Source organism: Periplaneta americana, chromosome 10 (genome assembly GCF_040183065.1).
Source record: "Periplaneta americana isolate PAMFEO1 chromosome 10, P.americana_PAMFEO1_priV1, whole genome shotgun sequence".
Taxonomy (NCBI): domain Eukaryota; kingdom Metazoa; phylum Arthropoda; class Insecta; order Blattodea; family Blattidae; genus Periplaneta; species Periplaneta americana.
The window spans coordinates 18677027-18696235 of NC_091126.1; the positions used below are offsets into that span (position 1 = coordinate 18677027).

The 19209-nt window shown below is 34.8% G+C and overlaps 1 protein-coding gene across 9 annotated transcripts in view; it reads right to left on the bottom strand.

Annotated features, from left to right (window-relative positions):
- The window catches only part of LOC138707508 (CTTNBP2 N-terminal-like protein), a 100653-nt gene extending 82479 nt beyond the window's left edge, over positions 1 to 18174 (bottom strand). For 4 of the 9 annotated variants that reach the window (XM_069837023.1, XM_069837020.1, XM_069837025.1 and 1 more), the window contains exon 1: positions 4906 to 5402. In XM_069837023.1, the coding sequence (XP_069693124.1) occupies positions 4906 to 5031 (126 nt within the window). In that variant the 5' untranslated portion in view covers positions 5032 to 5402. Of the gene's footprint in view, positions 1 to 4905; positions 5403 to 17834 lie in introns of those variants that run through there. The other 5 variants (XM_069837021.1, XM_069837028.1, XM_069837022.1 and 2 more) reach the window with 4 other exon arrangements.
- Between the last annotated feature and the right edge of the window lie 1035 nt (positions 18175 to 19209).

Genomic DNA, 19209 nt, shown 5'->3' on the forward strand with positions numbered 1-19209 from the left:
AATGTTCTGGACCTTTATTTAGTTTCCTGACCTACAGTTTGTAGCCTGCTATTGTTCTCAGGAACCAATTTCTAACATTTAAATAAATAAATAAACTCAAATAATTAATAGCCTATGCAACAGAAGTGGCCACTTGCGCTGGAATGGCATAAAACTCTTCAAATCTTGAATAAGAGGAACAAAAAGAGAAAAATGAGGAGGAAAAGAGAAAGAAATAGAATTGAAGCCATTTAAATTTGGAAAGCCAACAATATTACAAAATAACGCTAAAGATATATATTTCACTGCTCTCGAAAATAAAGTTTGACTTATAATATTGTATTTTTTTTTTACATAATAATAGAATAACACTTTTCACTGCAAAGTCTGCACAGAGACGTTAAGGCATAGCACGGATGGAATGTGATGAACAGGAACATCAAATATTAATGTACATGAAGTAATCCTACTCTGCTACCTCTTATGCAGAAAGCAGTATTTTAATCAGCTATTTAATTATACTGTGTAGCTTCACAATTATCTAGCATTGTTGGAATTGTTAAAAAGAGAAGTTCAAGTACTTGCCACGGGACTACTTTTCCGTCGCATTATAGACCTAGTTGAGAACATCAAAATGGAATCAACTATTCAGCCAAAAGTAGGTCAGAACCTACGCCCCTGCATGATATGTTGCTAACAATTATAACAGAGAAGAGTCCACCTCAACAAAAATATATATAATTGCCAGATAAACGGCCATATCTTCATATATACCATCATAAACCAACATTTCTCCAAACGTTAAATTCTGTACACATTTTTAATATAAGCCTATACCTGCCACAGGTGAAGTTGCTCATTATGGCGATGAAATTACTCATTATGAGACACGAAAGTCGATTCTCCAGTAGAAATTCGACCACACATAGATTATAGGTTTGCCATAACCTGGCTCAATATAAGTGAGACAAAAACAATGTTACTGTACCGAACCATATCGCGTATTATGAATGCACAACAGCGTCTTCACAATATTATTTAGCAAGAATAATTAATTACACATTTAAAATATAAGTCGAATTTGTTATATGGCTAATTGTGCATGTTCCTTACAAAACTTCCATTTCCCCTTCTTACAAAGCCAGACAAAATTGTCTGATTCGAGCACATAATCAAAAACTGTATCTGTTCGGTAGGATCCAAGGCAGAATCGCTACTTTCCCGACCAAGAAGTTGGATGATTTAATTGGCTTATATGACGTCACGTATGTCGGCAGATTACATTGCAAGTACGAAAAACTGTTTTAATAATAATGTGGCAATTTAACTTACCTCAATAAGATTAATAAAATACTAAAGGGGGTAGTGTAGTGAATAGATATAATATACATATAGTAAGACAATTGATAGTACAGCAAAACCTTGCTAAAACGTACCCTCTATAAGAAGGAAACCTGTACAAACGAAAAATAAATTTTGGAATGGAATGATGTCCAATGTAAAATAATACTTTAAAATGGAAAACTGCCTAATGCGAAAACGGAATCATTTTTGGGCACCATTTAGGTAAGAAACCTGACTAAAACAGATAATTTTAAGTGTAACTGTTAAATTCTTTCAAATCATTTTTAATTTTGCGATAATACTATACGAAGCATGACAATTTTTTGTGTGACTGTACATGCAATGCTCTGGAAGACTTTTGCTATTCTCTGTCAGGCGTTGGAGGTGAAGCTTCTCTAACCATGTCACTATTCTGTAAACTGAGCGATTTAATAAAATAGCCTAGATGACCAGTTCTATCTTGGAAGAGTGGCTTCAAAATTTTAATGGAGCAATGAAACGTCAAGGTCGTAAGGTCATACTGTTTTTAGACAATGTTACCTGGCATCCAAGGATTGATTTGTCAAACATTAAGTTAATTTATTTTCCATCAAACACAACCTCAGTTACACAGCCGATGGATAAGGGTGCAATTTACACTGTGAATTGATGCAGGACGTGAAGGAAATCCTACGACGTTCCCTTCAAAAAAAAAAAAGTCGTGGCAATGCACTTTAAAAGAAAAGTAGGGGTCAAGAAACTAGGGCACAGAGAGAAAGAGAGAGAGGCTGCAATTACATTAATAATATTATGAAAATAAAATTCACTTTGCATGTAATGTAGTAACATTTATTTCAAATTATTTATTCATTATGTTCTTCATACAGTGAGCATATTGCAGTATTTTATTCTTAGTTTTGGTAAACTCAACCCTTTGTAGAACGAAAAACTGTGAAAACAGAAAAAAAATTCTGGAATGATCGCATTTCATTTTAGGGAGGTTTTACTGTATATAAGTGTAGTAACGCCATAATTCAGATATTTATCATATCAGTCCCTTGTACAATGTAGGCCTCAGTTAATTAATTCGTGATCTATTTGCCATATTAACTGTAATAAGGTTAATAAAACAAACTAATGAATTCACTTCTATTATATAATAAAGTCATATGTTTAATACCTTTGGAAGTACTTGATGTTAATTGTGCGTAAATATAATTTAAGGGGTTAATCATCAACGAATTCATAGCATAATGGTTACGATAGTGGTTCACTAAACAAAAGGTCCTAGACTCGAATCCTGGCATATTCAAAGGTAAGTCAAGTATTCCAATTTAATATAAAGTTGTTAGCAGAATAAAGTTGGTAGTTAGAGAAAGAGAGAAATAGAGGAAAATACGTGAGGAAGTGGAGTGATGTAGAGTGGGGTGTCGTGTCATGTTGGAAAGGGGGGAGGGGTTGTGGCAGTCCCCGATAAAATTAACATTTTGAAGTACTACCATCCTGCACGATGTTGTATATCGTGTCATGGGTCTCCTATTGGCCTGGAAAAGCAGCGACTGATTCTTGGATATTACCATCACTTCTTGGAAATCTGAGCAACTGAAATGGCCTACCTAATGTTTTATACTGGAACTTTGATAGTCTGTTCCTTTCTTTTCTCTAGATATTCATAAGAGAAAATATCTCTTCTGCATTTGCATTTTGCAACATGGCTGTTAAAAGTGAAATAACTCAATTGAATAACAAATACTAGACACCAATAACAAATATATTCATCTGTCAAACAACCAACTACAGTGGAGTCTAATGAATTCAATTGGACCAAAGAGTGTATAAATACTACATTTCAAAATAAGATGTTGCTGGAATCTAGTGCAAAAACTAAAATGTCATACATTTTAAGTTATTTCAAACTATGTAAGATTTTCAATCACTCAGAATTATTTACATGCTTATAATAGGTTCTCTGGTGAGTGTGACAATCCTAGAGTGCTTGAGTTGTAACGGCAGTAATTCTTCACAAAAAACAAACGAACTTTCACCTCGCGAATCAAATGTTAATTGTGTAAACAACCTAGCCAATCAAATGTTGTGTAAACAGTCACATAAGGGAAAGAAAAACACTTCGTACAATATAGCACCAATTACTAGGTTATGAAATTGGTACAGTGATCGTGCCTATTCTGAGAAGTGTAAATATTTAATGCTGACGTAAAATAATGCCGAATCTTTATTTTTGAAGATTTTTTACCCTAAATAGTAAAGTATTAGATTTCCCAACGAAACAAAAACTAACACATGGTGTGCATTTCTTGTCGTAACTTCTTAGAATGTTAGCCACAAATTTTAAATTTAAAGAAAATTGCAGAAGATTTTAGCCTATATCTTGGCGGGTGGTCAAAACTTAATAAACTGTGAGGGCGCAATTCTGAACAGGGGCAGCGGCATTTCTCCTTAAGGTTAGAGCTCAGTTTAGGTGTGTGTGTGTGTGTATTAATCGAAAATTAGGGGCTAGAAAGTATTGAAAATAGGGCGCATGTTTATATGACATTTTTTTCGATTAATACACACACACCTAAACTGAGCTCTAACCTTAGGGGAAATGCCACTGCCCCTGTTTGGAAGCGCGCCCAACTGTGATTGTGTAGGCGCAAAATAAATAATACTAAAAATAAAGGAAATATGAAATTCTCTGACGTCTAAAACGACTTAGTCTCGTTAAAATTTTTCATATACTTGAGAAGTAGAGTAACAAAATAACAATATTTTCAAATGTTAAATGACAATATAAACAACTTTTAAAAATTAATTACTGTATAATAATTCTCACTTAGGCCTACTTTCTAAATAAGTCTTGTTTCATGTTTCACAAGTCACCAAAACAATGAATTGTTCATGACACAAAATGCAAGTAGCTGTAAAATTTGTTTACATTCCCCTGCCAAAATAACGGTAAATATATTAATTAAATTAAAAACACCATGTAGCTACAGAATGGAAACTCGCATGATATTAAGGATACCAGCAATAGAACTTTCACTAAAAAATGCTATATGGCGTTTAGATTTACATTCCCTTATTTTACATGTGAATCTGTAAAAATAAATAAAACTGTTGGTTAAAAACCTACACCAATACAAGAACAACACTAAGTACTAAAAGCCTTAATTTTTTTTCATACCAGAAGAGTCTTAATGACGCTACCTAAAAAAAATTCAAAATGAATATTGGCGCCGTAAATGTTACTATACTTTTTATGATACGTAAATAATTAAAGAAGTTTCAACCATTACTTAAAAATATACACCAAGGATCAGAATCCATTTTCACATTCAACACGACTTTCCTTCTTGGGTACCGGTACAGGTAAAAATACCATACCTAACCTAACCTGTCACTACGAAACGCTCAACAAAGGAGCATTGCTTTCACATAAAAACAAGCAACTGCTCTAACATTGTCAATAGTTTCAATGATTATAATCGACGTAAAATAATGTAACTTACTTGGATGACTACGGAATAGAATGACAAAACCTGTCAAACGCAAATTAATTCAAGCAAATAACAAAGGCAGTTAATATATGCAACAAATATCTACCTTTAGTGTGTTGCTAGAAGATTTGTCTATTGGCTCAAAACTAGAACCTTGCGCCTGCTGATGCTGTGGTGATTTTGACGACGTTCCATAACTCGAACCCTTTGGACTATTTAGATTCGTGGCCATTTTGGAATAGGTTAAGACAAAACTTTAAGCTATGACAGTACACAATTATAACGCCTATGCACGTATGTATCACTTCGGTGTCATGAGTAAATATGTATACTTGTCCCAAGAACGAATACGTTAATATGAAAATTTTTAACACGTCATTTTTCGTATAATTAAAACTATATAAGCCATCTTTAACCTGATAACTACATTTCAACACAGTATGTTCATAAATTTGCAAAGGAAGGAACGTCTTAGTCGCGTTCCATTGAAATCCAACCCTCAACCAATAACATTCATCTGCTTCTACAAACCTCCAACGTTGGCAGCACTTGCATCGTATTCTAAAAGACGTGGGAATTACGAACTCGCCAAGTTACGTTCTTTTCATATACAACAAAGACACAAAACGATAGATATGCTCAAAATTATAATGTCCGTTCTATCAAACGTAATTTTATATTTAAAACTGCGAGTAAGAGCAACAACTAAAACATTATAAAGAGTGGAGAAAATACACAAATAACAATAAAAATAAAACAACATAAATTCATTTTTTTTTCTCTTAAATAAATTGGGGTTGAAACGATTTTGAAAGCCATGGCAATTTAATCAATGCATTAAAAATAAACTCATCATCCAAGGTACAAATGCATAAAAAGTGATGTGAACATAATATCTTGATAGCCTAAAATACATTTTATGAATTTTAAAATTATACACTTATTTACCATGTAACCAATTATAATTTATTTTGTTCTGTTATTCGTGAAGGATGTAAATTTATTTACTGTGGTACAAAATAAACTAAATTTTTGTTTATAGCATTCACGAAGCCATTTTATTAAATCCCGAAAAGTATGAAATCTCGGTTAATTTGAGATTTATAATTAATTCACAACAATTATATTAAACAGTTATTCGTAGGCTTATAACAATATCATCTAGATCGGCAGTGGCGATGTAATAACATTCAAAGACACCGCACAGATGAGGGAGGGGGGAATTATTAAAAGAGTAATGAAATCTTAATTAAAAAATGTCTAATATCTCATTCTTTACTTATATAATAAAATACATTTATCAGTATTTAGTATACCTATTAAATGAACACAAAATGCCAATTTGCTGTTATTCATGAAAGTGTGTCCCATTACTTCCCAAATAATGAACAGTCCTAAGAAAATAACTGGAGTACCAGATGGAGTACCCATGCATAAAGGACCGAATAGAGCAGGTGGCTCTTCATGGTCGTATCTATTTACCCTGATGATGGAACTATGTAGTTCGGAAACATTGGAAATGTTAATTTCCAGGACACGGTAAAATAACGAAAAGTCTACTTCTGAACACAAATAACGTGAAAGCCTAAAAAAAAAGAAGAAGAAGAAACGAGCGTTGAGGTGGTTTTGCAGATTTTGGAAGTGAAAATGGTCGAAATTGTAAGGGATTCCTTGCGGAGATGGATTTCAAGAGTTAAGGATTTTATAGGGAAATATTTCAAGAAAAGGAAACTGTTCGGAAATTTAGTAAATTACGTGTGAAATGAGAGGTGCGTGGTAATGGAAGTGCAAACATTGTGATTTCTAGTGAAGAAAAGGAATGTAGAGACATAAAATGGTCATTCCATGAAAATGCGACATTTTCATGAAAAATAAAAATCTCACGAATCTCTGCTTGTTATATGTCAACTTTTCGTTATGATCCGAATTTTTTTAATCTGACAACACTGATTGTATAACAACACGAATGTGGGAGAAAAAGCACAAATAAATCTGTGGTTTAAGAGCGCGAAATTATCTGTTAGAAATCACATATTTGAATGGTACACATATTTTAAGGTAAATAAATCATTACTTCTGTATGTTAAGTTCAATTAATAATGAAGTGCTGACCTTTGTTAATAATTACAATGCATAGAAACCGTAATACAATGATTATTTGGTGCAAATAAAGGTTGAGAGTTCATGTGTCACGCTCAAATGGACATTTGTTTATATTTCTTCAAAACCATTTCATTTTTTAATGTTTCATAAATGTAAAAGTGAGACACATCACATAACAATCAATTTCTAATATGGACAACATTGTGATTTATGTACAAATTCTACAAGAAAAACACCTGACACACGTAACACAATGACTGTGACACATGAAAAAAAAAGTTATGTTCGTGTGTCACTGAAGTTTATCCTAAAATCCAGTTACAATTTTTGTTGTTATTGGAAGTCTTTACGCCTAAACATAATTAGCAGTGGAATTTGAAGTACTTAGTGTTGATTTAGATAACTGTGTGTGTGTGCGCGCGCACACGCATGCACACACACACGCACCTGTGCGTTTTTTTTTTCAATGTACATATACTGTAGGTTAAACTCTCTTGAAAATATGTGTTCCATAACTGTTGTAAGGGGGAAAGGAACTGGCCACACTACCCCATTATCTCCTGGCCTAGTTGTCTCATAAGTGGTGCCTTGGTATCACTTGTGAGGTTCACACTTGTCTTTGGACAGTTGACTATATAACAATTGTAAAAATGTAGTATGTAGGCCCAAAATTAGCATAAAACATTTCATTTATGCCTAAAGTTCGTATAAAATACTTATTAGTTTTTAATTCCTTGAATTAAAAACTTACAAACATTGGTTTATGTTAATTTATTTCATATAAGAAACAAGCTTATTCAGTACATTTTTATGGTAAGTAGGTAGCTACCATACTAGGCCAATATATAAATAAATTGATGTAATTATTTGCACATTACATAAATGGTACTAAGTTCCTTGTGTTAATTTAAAATAGTTTTATTTAATAACATTAATTAACTTGCCCTAGCTATCACGTAGCAATTCTAAAAGATAGGCCTTTTTAAATCTATATTAGTTGTTCTATTGATATAGCTAAATATTTATGTATTTTGAACATTTTTTATAGTATTTTCAAGGATTTAAGTTGGGCTATTACTTGGATGGGTTTTTTCCGAGGTTTTCTCCCACCATAAGTGAATGTCACGTAATCTATGGCGAATCCTCGGCCTCATCTCGCCAAATACCATTTCGCTATCACCAATCCCATTGACACTAAATAACCTAGTTGTTGATACAGTGTCGTTAAATGATCAAGTAAAAAAAAAAAAAGACATCAAATATACAGGTGAAGTTACAAAAGCTTGTGGTGGCGAAGAATTTAAAGTGTCTGTGATGTCCAAGGAAGGGAAGTACTACAAATGGCTGACATATTGGTATATTCGTCACATGGCATTACACAGGAAATATCACCACATATGGTTGTAAACAATCGTGGTATTTTAAATTTAAAAGTGTATTTTAGTGTAATCTAGTGTTGTTTTGCATAAGAACTGTTGGCATAGTGTATAAATCTTTCACAAGAAGTGATGTACTATAGTGCATTTAAAACAATTAGTAACCAACATGACAGAAATGTTCATGTGTCACAACATATTTGCAATATTTTATTTCTTAATAGTACTGTTAATTTTTTTTTTTAATTTGTGATTTAGCAGTTACATGTACTACACAAGTGTCTTAATTGTTTGGGAAACAACTGAATGCATTTTTGTCATTTGGCACAATAATATGAACATTTTCAATTTTGGTAGCAAATCAAGTGGCAAGAAAATGTTCGTGTATTACACCATACAATATTTCATATTTTTTACATTATTAATTATTCTTTTTCATTAAGAATTTGTGTTTATATTTAGGAATGCTTATGTTAAAAGACAGTAATGTCTTTTTCATGAACTACTAAGTATTTAATTAAATATCCTGTGAAAATCACAGTTACTTAAAAAATGTTACGTATGTCACTATGGAATAACCCAAAACACACGATATGATGTAATGTGAAGATTGAATTCGTGAGAGCTTAGGCTTACACGTGAATGAAGTTCTTATGTAAGACTCGGCTCTGTTTTTCATTTGTTTTGTTTGTTTTCGTCTGTTTATAGATCAAATGTTATAAATAATCTGTAACAAAGATATATTCTATAAATAATCTATAACAAAGATATATTCTATAAATAATCTATTAGATATATTCAAGGGATAAATTAGGTGCAAAATAAACATCCTTTCCCTAGTCGTGTGAACCAGGCGCTGCCAGAAAGTAGGTCATTTTTTATAATGCTGAGCAATGGATCACATTGAAAATGGTACAAGTCTTGTAGCTGCGACTTCAAAGTTGTGACGTTGGGTTCATACAAGTATTATTTATACATTATTCAATATGTGACTAGTGAGAATTTATAGTACGCAGAAATAGAACTGACTCAACATTAATTGATTCTTTGCAATGGAATGACCTGAGAAAAATATGTAGTGTCACTTTTATATGAGAGACATTAATTTTCTTTGCAATGCATAAATACCAGATAATTAGCTTTTCGATCATTTTGCAAATTTGACTATCCTGACCAAATGCTAAAATAGATTCGACTATAAACGTAACACTGCAATTTACTATACTGTCATCTAAAATTACTCTCAATGAGACAGATTTGACTCTTAATATGTAACAGCTAGATTTTATTAAACATGATAAAACGTAAAAAAAAAAGTACAATTTTCTAAATTATATGTGCCTATTTACAAATTATTGCACTATTCCACTATAATTCCAAAATATGCACATTAAAACAGCAGAACATTAATTGTAAGAAAGATTTCAATTTTTGGTATAGGTCGTTGATTAACACATTCCATCACTGTATTACACATGTCAGCATGAAGACAAGATGAACATACTTATTTTCTATTTACTAGAGCAGAATTACTATACATTCAGAAAACATAGAAGTTACACAATAATGTTGTTCAATTATTTATTTTTCAGAGTAGGATTCCAGAAATATACAAGACTTTTTATTGCCAATGAATGAGAGTTTTCCCCTTTTTTGCCTAGTAATACGAGTATTTGAATTAATTTTCATCTCATCAACACCGTTCCATTAATTAAATGTGATACTGAATAATGGCAACAGCAGTGATGGAGGTGTGGTGGTGGCATAGGTACTGATGGTAATGGCAGGGGCAGCATCAGGTTTGGTGATGATGGTGGCAATGGCAACAGCAGAGGTGATGGTGGTAGTGTCAGCACCAAAGTGGTGGTGGCAGCAGAAGTGGTGGTAGCAGCAGCAGCAGCAGTGGTGATGGTGGCAGCAGGAGTGATAACGTTAATGGCAGCAGCAGTGATAGCTTAGTGGCAGTGATTGTGGTGGTAACAATGGCAGTGGCAGCAGCAAAGAAGGTGGTGGTGATGATGGCAGTGGCACAGCAGAGATAGTTGCAATAGCTGAGGTGATGGTTGTAGTATCAGCAGCAGAAGTGGTAATGGTAACAGCAGCAGCATCAGTAGTGTTGGTGATAGTGGTAATGGCAGTAGGAGTGATAATGTTAATGGCAACAGCAGAGGTAGCAGTGATAGTTTAGTAGCAGCAGCAGGGGTTGTGGTGGTAACAATGATAATGGCACAGCAGAGGTAGTGATGATAGTGGTAGTTGCAACAGTGGTAGTGATGGTGATAATTAAAATGGTAGCAGAGCTGTTGGTAGTGGTGGAAGTGGCACCAGGAGTGATGTTAGTGGCAGAGCAGAAGAGGTAGCAGTGATGGTCTAGTGCGGGCATGGCAAAAATATGATCGTGCGCCAAGCCACTGTGTAACCTGCAACGTTCATAGCACCTATGGAGGGAGGCGGACACCCGAAAGGGAAGTGAAGCAACTGTCTGACTTATTAACGGATTTTCATTTTCCTTATGTCAAGCACTTAAATATAATTTTATACAGTATAAGATTGCAAACTTGCTGTCAAAAAATCTGAAAGTTAGAATTTATAAAACAGGTATATTACCAGTTGTTCTTTATGGTTGTGCAACTTGGACTCTCACTTTGAGAGAGGAACATAGGTTAAGGGTGTTTGAGAATAAGGTGCTTAGGAAAATATTTGGGGCTAAGAGGGATGAAGTTACAGGAGAATGGAGAAAGTTACACAACACAGAACTGCAGGCATTGTATTCTTCACCTGACATAATTAGGAACATTAAATCCAGACGTTTGAGATGGGCAGACATGTAGCACGTATGGGCGAATCCAGAAATGCATATAGAGTGTTAGTTGGGAGGCCAGAGGGAAAAAGACCTTTGGGAAGGCCGAGACGTAGATGGGAGGATAATATTAAAATGGATTTGAGGGAGGTGGGATATGATGATAGAGACTGGATTAATCTTGCTCAGGATAGGGACCAATGGTGGGCTTATGTGAGGGCGGCAATGAACCTCCGGGTTCCTTAAAAGCCAGTAAGTAAGTAAGTAAGTATAAGATTGCAAACTAATGTTTAGTACGTATAATGAAGAAAGAAATGAATAAGAAAACATAGGACACATTATCACAACCAAAAATTAACTGTCTTCAGATTGTCTCTGCAACAAAGTTTCAAAATCAGGAATTACGTCACTTACTGTTAGTCGTAGTTGATCATGAAGGTATTTGTCTGTCAGTCGTGATCTAAATTTGGTTTTTACTATTTTCATTGTTGAAAATAATTTTTCACAAATGTAAGTTGTAGCGAACATGGCTTCAACAGAGTAAGCGAAAGAATGAAGTTTTGGATATATATTTTTTGGCAAAGATTTGAAAAGTTCAACATTTGTCAAGTCCTTACATCTAGTTTTCATTTAACATCACATTGTAAATCTGTGAGTTTGAATTGAAGATCTAGCCGCATTATTCGTACATCTGCTGAACAAGGATCGACGTACAGAGATAATAACAATAACAATAATAATAATAATAATAGTAATAATAATAATAATAATAATAATAATAATAATAATAATAATAATAACAACAACAACAACACAACCTTTTAATGTTTCATGAGTGACATGTAGTATAATGCCATTTTATGTCATACAACCGTTTTCCTCGTAATACTTCTGAACAAATCATACATTTAATATTCTCATCATATTGGCAGCAAAAAAAAATGAGTCCTTCCATCCTACATGAAACTTTCGTTTTTGTAGAGGTACATGGTTTCGAGAGAGACATTGCGACGATACGCTACTCGCAGGTCAGAGACAAATACAAATGGAATGGAGTTTGACTCCAGTGAGTGAGAGGGTGGGGGTTGGAGGAAGTAGGAAGCAAGAGAAATACGTAGCTATCATTGCGAGCCACATTTTTGCCACAGCTGGTCTAGTGGCAACAGCAGGGTTGTGGTGTTAACAATGGCAGTGATGGCAACAGGTAGTAGTGGTGGTGATGATGTCAGTGGCAACAGCAAAGGCGGTAGATGGTGGTGGTGTCAGTAGCAGCATCAAAAGTGTTGGTGATCGTGGCACAGTCAGGAAGAGAGACGGTTGTGATGGCAATAACAGTAGGAGAGGTTGTGGTGATGGTAGTTACAGTAGCAGAAGTGGCTTTGGTAATGGTGTTAGTGGCAACAGAAATAGTGGTTTTGAAGATAGCCGTGACAGCAGCACATATGGTGGTGGTGATAGCAGCAGAGTGATGGTGATGGCAATAGTAGCAGCATCAGAAATGTTGGTGACGACGGCACTGGCAGAAATAGAGATATGTAGTGAGTTTTGTTGTTGATAGCAATGGCATTGGCAGTAACAGTGGTACTCGTGATGGTAACAGTAACAGTGGAAGCAACAACTGTGATGTTGGTGGTTGTGACATTGCTAGAAGTAGTGGTGCTTGTGGTTGTAATTGTGAGAGCAGCAGCATAGGTAGAAACGGTAACTGTATGGTGATAGTAATGTCAGTGCAATTGAAATTATGGTGGTGGCAGTGACAATGATGATCATGGTAGTGGCAGTATCAGTGATAATGGTGGTCAGAGCAGTGACTGTGATCATGGTGGTTTCAATGACATTATGATAGTAGTGATGGTGGCAGATTGATTTTGATTAGAGGAGAAGTTAGTGGTTGTTGTGGTTATGGTAGTGACAGTGACAATAATGGTAAGTAACATTTCTGGTGGTCATGTTCATAGAAGTGGCGGAGATGATGGTGAATACATAATAATTTGGAAAGAGGCAAAGTCTATAACTTAATAATCTTCATTTAATGCAGTAGCCTAACACACCCCTGTAGAATATGAAAAATTAGTTGCTAACATCATTGCTAAATTGAGACCACACTGTTAAATCTGCCTTTGCTATTCAACTCATTTACATTACAATACAGAAGCGACACATATGCCTGCCAGCCCAGAGCTGCACTCAGGCGTTGGTTCCATTTCCACTTGGGCTGAATATAGAGTTCGGTTTTTTCAGAGATTTTCCCTCAACTGTAAAATGACATCCAAGTAATCACATGGCGAACCCTCGTCCTCATATAGCCAAATACCACCTTACTATCACCTATTTCTTGAAGATTAAACAATCTAGTCTTTGATACGGTATCTTTAAGTTACCTACCAAAAAAGAGAGAAGTGAGTTTTCTTATTTACAGCATTTAAAATGTATTTAACTACAGACAATTATGTACAGAAATGCAATGCTTTCTAGTCTAACTTAAGGGGGGTCTGTACACCGAATTTTGAGAAAAAATGAAATTTTGGTTTTTATCGTTTTTCGGTAGTTTAATGTGTAAAATGATAATATGATTTTATTTCTTCTTTTAGCCTTATTTTCAGGAAAAAAAAAAGAACTATAATTTGTACTAATTCTTCATGAAAAAAATGTTATCAATTAAAATTCTTTTTTAGCAATTGCTCAGTGGAATTTTAAATTTATTTAGCCAGTTGTATACATAATGGTAGTTACATACGCCATATTTTTTCTACATTTGTATCTTTTATAACTTCTGAGGAGAGTGCACCCAAAATTGAGGAATTTAACATTGTAAGATATGGAAACTTTGACATATTTTTTCTGCACTTTATTTTTTGTGACATTTGTGCACTTTTCTCAAAGTATCGTACCCAGAAGACTGAAATAAAAATAAGAAAAATCATTTGTAGTGATTCTTAATGCAAAAAATGTTATCAATGATCTTTTTTTTTTGCTCAGTGGAATTATAAATGTATTAGCTGGTTGTATACATATGCCCGTTTTTTCTACATTTATATCTTTCATAACTTGAGAAAAATGCATCAAAATTTGAGAAATTTAACATTGTAAGATAAGGAAGTACAGACTCTCCGTAAGTGTATCTGTTCACATCTAGATAAAATACTACATAAATCTGTCGTACAAAGTTCGTGAGAACAATGATGCTGAAATACTTGTGTCTCGCAACATTGCACATGTTTTATCTCACAACGCATATCAGGATCAATTTAGCATCATATAAAATTGAGTAACGGTTATTTTCCATGTGCATAAAGACATTCTTGGTGGTATAGAAGTTTCATCTGCAGTTTGCCGGTTCAAAGTTGCTGAGGACAAATTTTTAAGGATGATGAAACCCTAAGTATGATTGCCTCCAGGAGGGAAATAAAGCTCTGGGTTCCATATCATAGATTTATGGTGCGTAAAAGATCACTATCCCTCGCACTGTAGAAAATTTCTTCAACCACATCTCGCCCATGTAGAAATTTGGACATAACACAATGTGCCCCTGGCAGTGGCTGAAGTGTTCATTGGCATGTCCGACCTCCACAACTTAATCTATCCATCTAGAGTCATTAATTCATCCATCCATTCCAGAGGTACAAAATGGCTGAATGTAAATATATTTCTTAAGAGTCCCTTTGATAGTTGATCAGAAATTACAAAATTAATACAATCTTTCCTTTTAGTGTATATTTTAATTAATGAAACAGAGCCTAATAAATAACTTAGGGCTCTGTAGAATGTATTTCAATGAATACAAAAATGCTGACTACAGTGTCTGTGAAAATGAGTTCATAATATTGTGCACTTTAAAAATTGTGGGGTCTATCACTACTTGGACTCTCACTTTGATAGAGGAACAGAGGTTAAGGGTGTTTGAGAATAAGGTGCTTAGAAAAATATTTGGAGCTAAGAGAGATGAAGTTACAGGAGACTGGAGAAAGTTACACAACACAGAACTGCATACATTGTATTCACCAAATATAATTAGGAACATTAAATCCAGACGTTTGAGATGGGCAAGGCATGTAGCATATATGGGGGAATCCAAAAATGCATATAGTGTGTTAGCTGGGAGGCCAGAAGGGAAAAAGACCTTTGGGGAGGCCGAGACGTAGAAGGGAGGATAATATTAAATTGGATTTGAGGGATGTGGGATATGATTGTAGAGAATGGATTAATCTTGCTCAGGATAGGGACTGATGGTGGGCTTATGTGAGTGCGGCAAAGAACCTCCAGGTTCCTTAAAAGTCATACGTAAGTAAGGGGGGGGGGGGGTCTATCACTGATACTGATAACAAAAATAGGTTGATTAAAGGACTACGTAGATCATAAAGGAATTTGTAGTGGATAAAGCGAGGTAATCTCATTTCCCCTCACCATTACCATCATTCCATCAATACTGCACAATCACCCTCACTCTGCGAGATCCTCAACCAGGTCTCCAGATAAAAAACGAATGAAAGTTGCAACAAACACCTTTGTTTAATACATCACATTATTAAAGCTCTAGGGACCCAAGACAGATCCGAGAAGTCTAATTGCACAGAGATGCGCCACATATAAGTTAATCTACTCAATTGTTTTAATGTTATATATGACCAAAAGCAAGTATATCTCCTTTGTGGAATGAAAGAACGCATTTTTAAACAGGAACAAAAACAGAGTACAATTCTATAATATTTGAGAAAGAAAATCATGTTTTCTACCTCATATTCTTTTTACTATTAACATTTCTTAATAAGTTATCAGTTGTGTTACGTGTTTCTAATATATGGGCCTACTACTAATAATAATAATAATAATAATAATAATAATAATAATAATAATCTGAGGCACGACACTCCATGAAGGACCATGACCGACCAGCCGACTGCTGGTCTTACGTCCACATGCCAAAGCAGAGGAAGATGATCATCCAACCAGAATGGAGGTATTGTGTGGTTAGCACGATGATCCCCCCAGCTGTTATAGCTGGCTTTCGTAACTGGATTTCGCTATCTATTGTAGCTCCCCAAGTGCACCACGATGCTGGGTGGGCATCGATCCCATACGCTGGCCGAAATTTCATGAAAAAATGTCTTCCCTCATGAGGACTCGAACCAACGCGTATTCCGTAACGGAGTCCTAGGCAGGATGCCTTAAACCATGGCGCTACAGCATGGAACATATGAGCCTACTATAAACATGAAATAAGTTTTTGGACCAAGTGAACACATCTTTGTACATTATCATGAAGATGTGTAAGAATGATTTGGTCCCTCTGTTAACACGTAAACATTGACTTGTTAGAAATTTAATGAAATATAAACGAAATAGTCCTAATCAAATGTAAAACAAAACATTATGCGTACCGGTATTATGGGATTTATTTTAACCTAAGTTAGACCTATGTACATGTATGAATGGTTCTAGTTAGTCGAAATTTTTCACATTTCTAAGTAAAATATATTCATTTTCCCGTGAATTATTTCACATATTTCCTGTCTATTTCCACACTTATTCACTATCACCACTGCTATGATATTCGATATTCCCTTTCTCATCAAAATAGAGAATAGGGCCAATAAACACTATTAAAATTGCTCATGGGAAGGTGTCTAGTTTTAAAAACAAATTAGGCTATAAAACGGTACCGTATTCTCGACATTTTCTTATTTTAGATTAATTTTCTGGTCGTTAAATAATTATAAAAAAATTTTAAAACAGAAAAGGGTTTTCGTTTTTCTTCTCGGTTTCTTAGTACACTATTTAAAGAAGATGTATCAACTATTGGGCTATTTAGCTTCAGTAAAATTGGTATAGCGAGATAAGGCCGAGAATTCTCAATGATTTACCTGACATTCTCCTTGCACTTGGAAAAAGTCTGAAAAAAAAAAAAAACAGCCAAAGCAGGAATCGACCCCTCACCCGAGCGCAACTTGGTTCACTGAACAAATGTGCTTACCGCCTGGGCTATGCCGGTGACTTTCTTCTAGATTTTAGAACACAATCAGTTACATGATGCTACATTTTACTCGCATGGCTTTCTAAGCATTATAATAGGAGCAAGCAATGTACGGAGATGAAGACTTCTTCGTGGTGTTGCAGAATACTTCGACCTACAAGAATGAGATGTTGAAGATGCCACATTGATCTAACTTCAACTTTTATGGACCAATCTTCGATATCACTCCACATCACAAGGTTAGTGGGTTAGTTGAGATTATTTAAGTAATATGAGGCAGAGGAATTGTAATATGAGAAGATACTAAAGTTTCAGCCTTTTATGCTGTTATTTCTCAGCATGTGATCGTTTACTCACCTCACACTGTAATATGATGTAGACTAAAGTAGGCCTATTGTAAGCATACAAGAATATCATTCAAAGGATGTAGGCCTACCTCAAAACGTCCATGACATTGTAAATTATTATTCTGTTGTGTGACTTCGTGTAACGACTCCAACTTCGAAAATGTGCGGATATTATTTTTGGTGCTCTTCATTAACCTAAACATCTCACTAAACAGGAGTTTCTCCATGGTGATTATAGTCTCCAATGCCCCCTTACACCACAATTCATTCGAGAAATTCTGTTAGATTATGCAGTTGTCGCGTTTAGTGTTTACTGCAGTAATATTTCCAGTTTATTACAGTTTGTTTCATAAAGAAATAGAGTGAATAAACAGACCAGAATCAAATTTTCAAACATTCCAATGAGATTAAAATGAACCAGTTAGGTGCAAGTAATACCTTCAACGTGTTGCTAGATGACTTGTCAAGGGCCTGATAATCTGTTGATTGCACTTCCTCATGTTGAGGAGATTTCGTCGATTTTCCTTGACTGGGGTTCGAAGCCATCTTGGTCCTCTCAAAATTTCTGTTAATTTGTCTACAGCATTTGTCCAAGAATCATATTCACGTTTTGTATATTTTCACATATATACAACGCTTCCATTAATTTTTGTGTAGCGACATTTCACACTATAATAAGAGTTAATTCCATAACTCAATATAGTTTCAAAACACCTTGTCTTACACATCAATACACATGTACTCGCATGTATTTAACTAAACAACTTTGCGCAGCATTGTAGCGCGTGTTCCATTATTCACGAAATGTACTCAACCGCTGCCAAGCAGCACGTTGTCACCATGGATAAAACAAAGTTGAGTCTGGTTAGGATATGTTTTATCTATGGCCACAATACAATCACAGTCTGTGATACAATAAAGTAAATAATTCATGTTCAGCCAACCGGAGAGTAATTGGATTAATTCACATATTTTAAATGTATTTTTCATTCAGAAACACGAGTAGACATGACCTGTTAAGGCTGTAGAGCCGGAAAACATAAACGTAAAAGTTGTATAAAATAAATATGAATTTGGAAAGGAAATTAAAATTACCTTTTAGGGCCATTAGTGAAACGCAATTAATTAATATCAGACGATTTAGCATTTATTATTTATCTCAGTGCTATGGCAATGGTTCCTACCTAGCATGACCTAGAGGTTGAGAAGTTACGTGTAAAAAATTAATAACAATCTGAAAATATACTTAATCTGCATACTGGGTCATTTCTCGCTATTACGGATAGGAACTATCAGAGTAATATAATAAAGACAACAAATTAGTCTGGTGGGGGAGTCGGTTAAAACTTCAATTTACAAATAGGCTTGCTTTGGCCACGTGTTCTGTCTCCACGGCTTCCTTCCTTCACCAACAATATCATTCTTCCTAGGAACAATAGCCTGTGCCGGTACTATTTTGCATTGGACGCATTGTCTGTAATGAGGCGATATTAGCGATCCTAGTGGTTAGCAACTATCTATGGATGCATATTTACTACGTATTGACCTTCGTGACTGTATATACTAGACTGTGCTATTACATATAGTCATGAAACTTGAGGTGATTTTTTTGCATTTCTCGCGATACAATGCTCCAAGCGGTTATAAAATAGCAACTGAGAGTGCTATAGGAACAATAGACTGTGCGATAATAGCGATCCTAGTGGCTGGTAACTAAAGTTCAACTGTCATTGGATGCATATTTCCTACGTATTGAGTTTCGTGACTGTATGTACTAGACTGTGATGCTACTGTTGAACGAAATACGAATGAG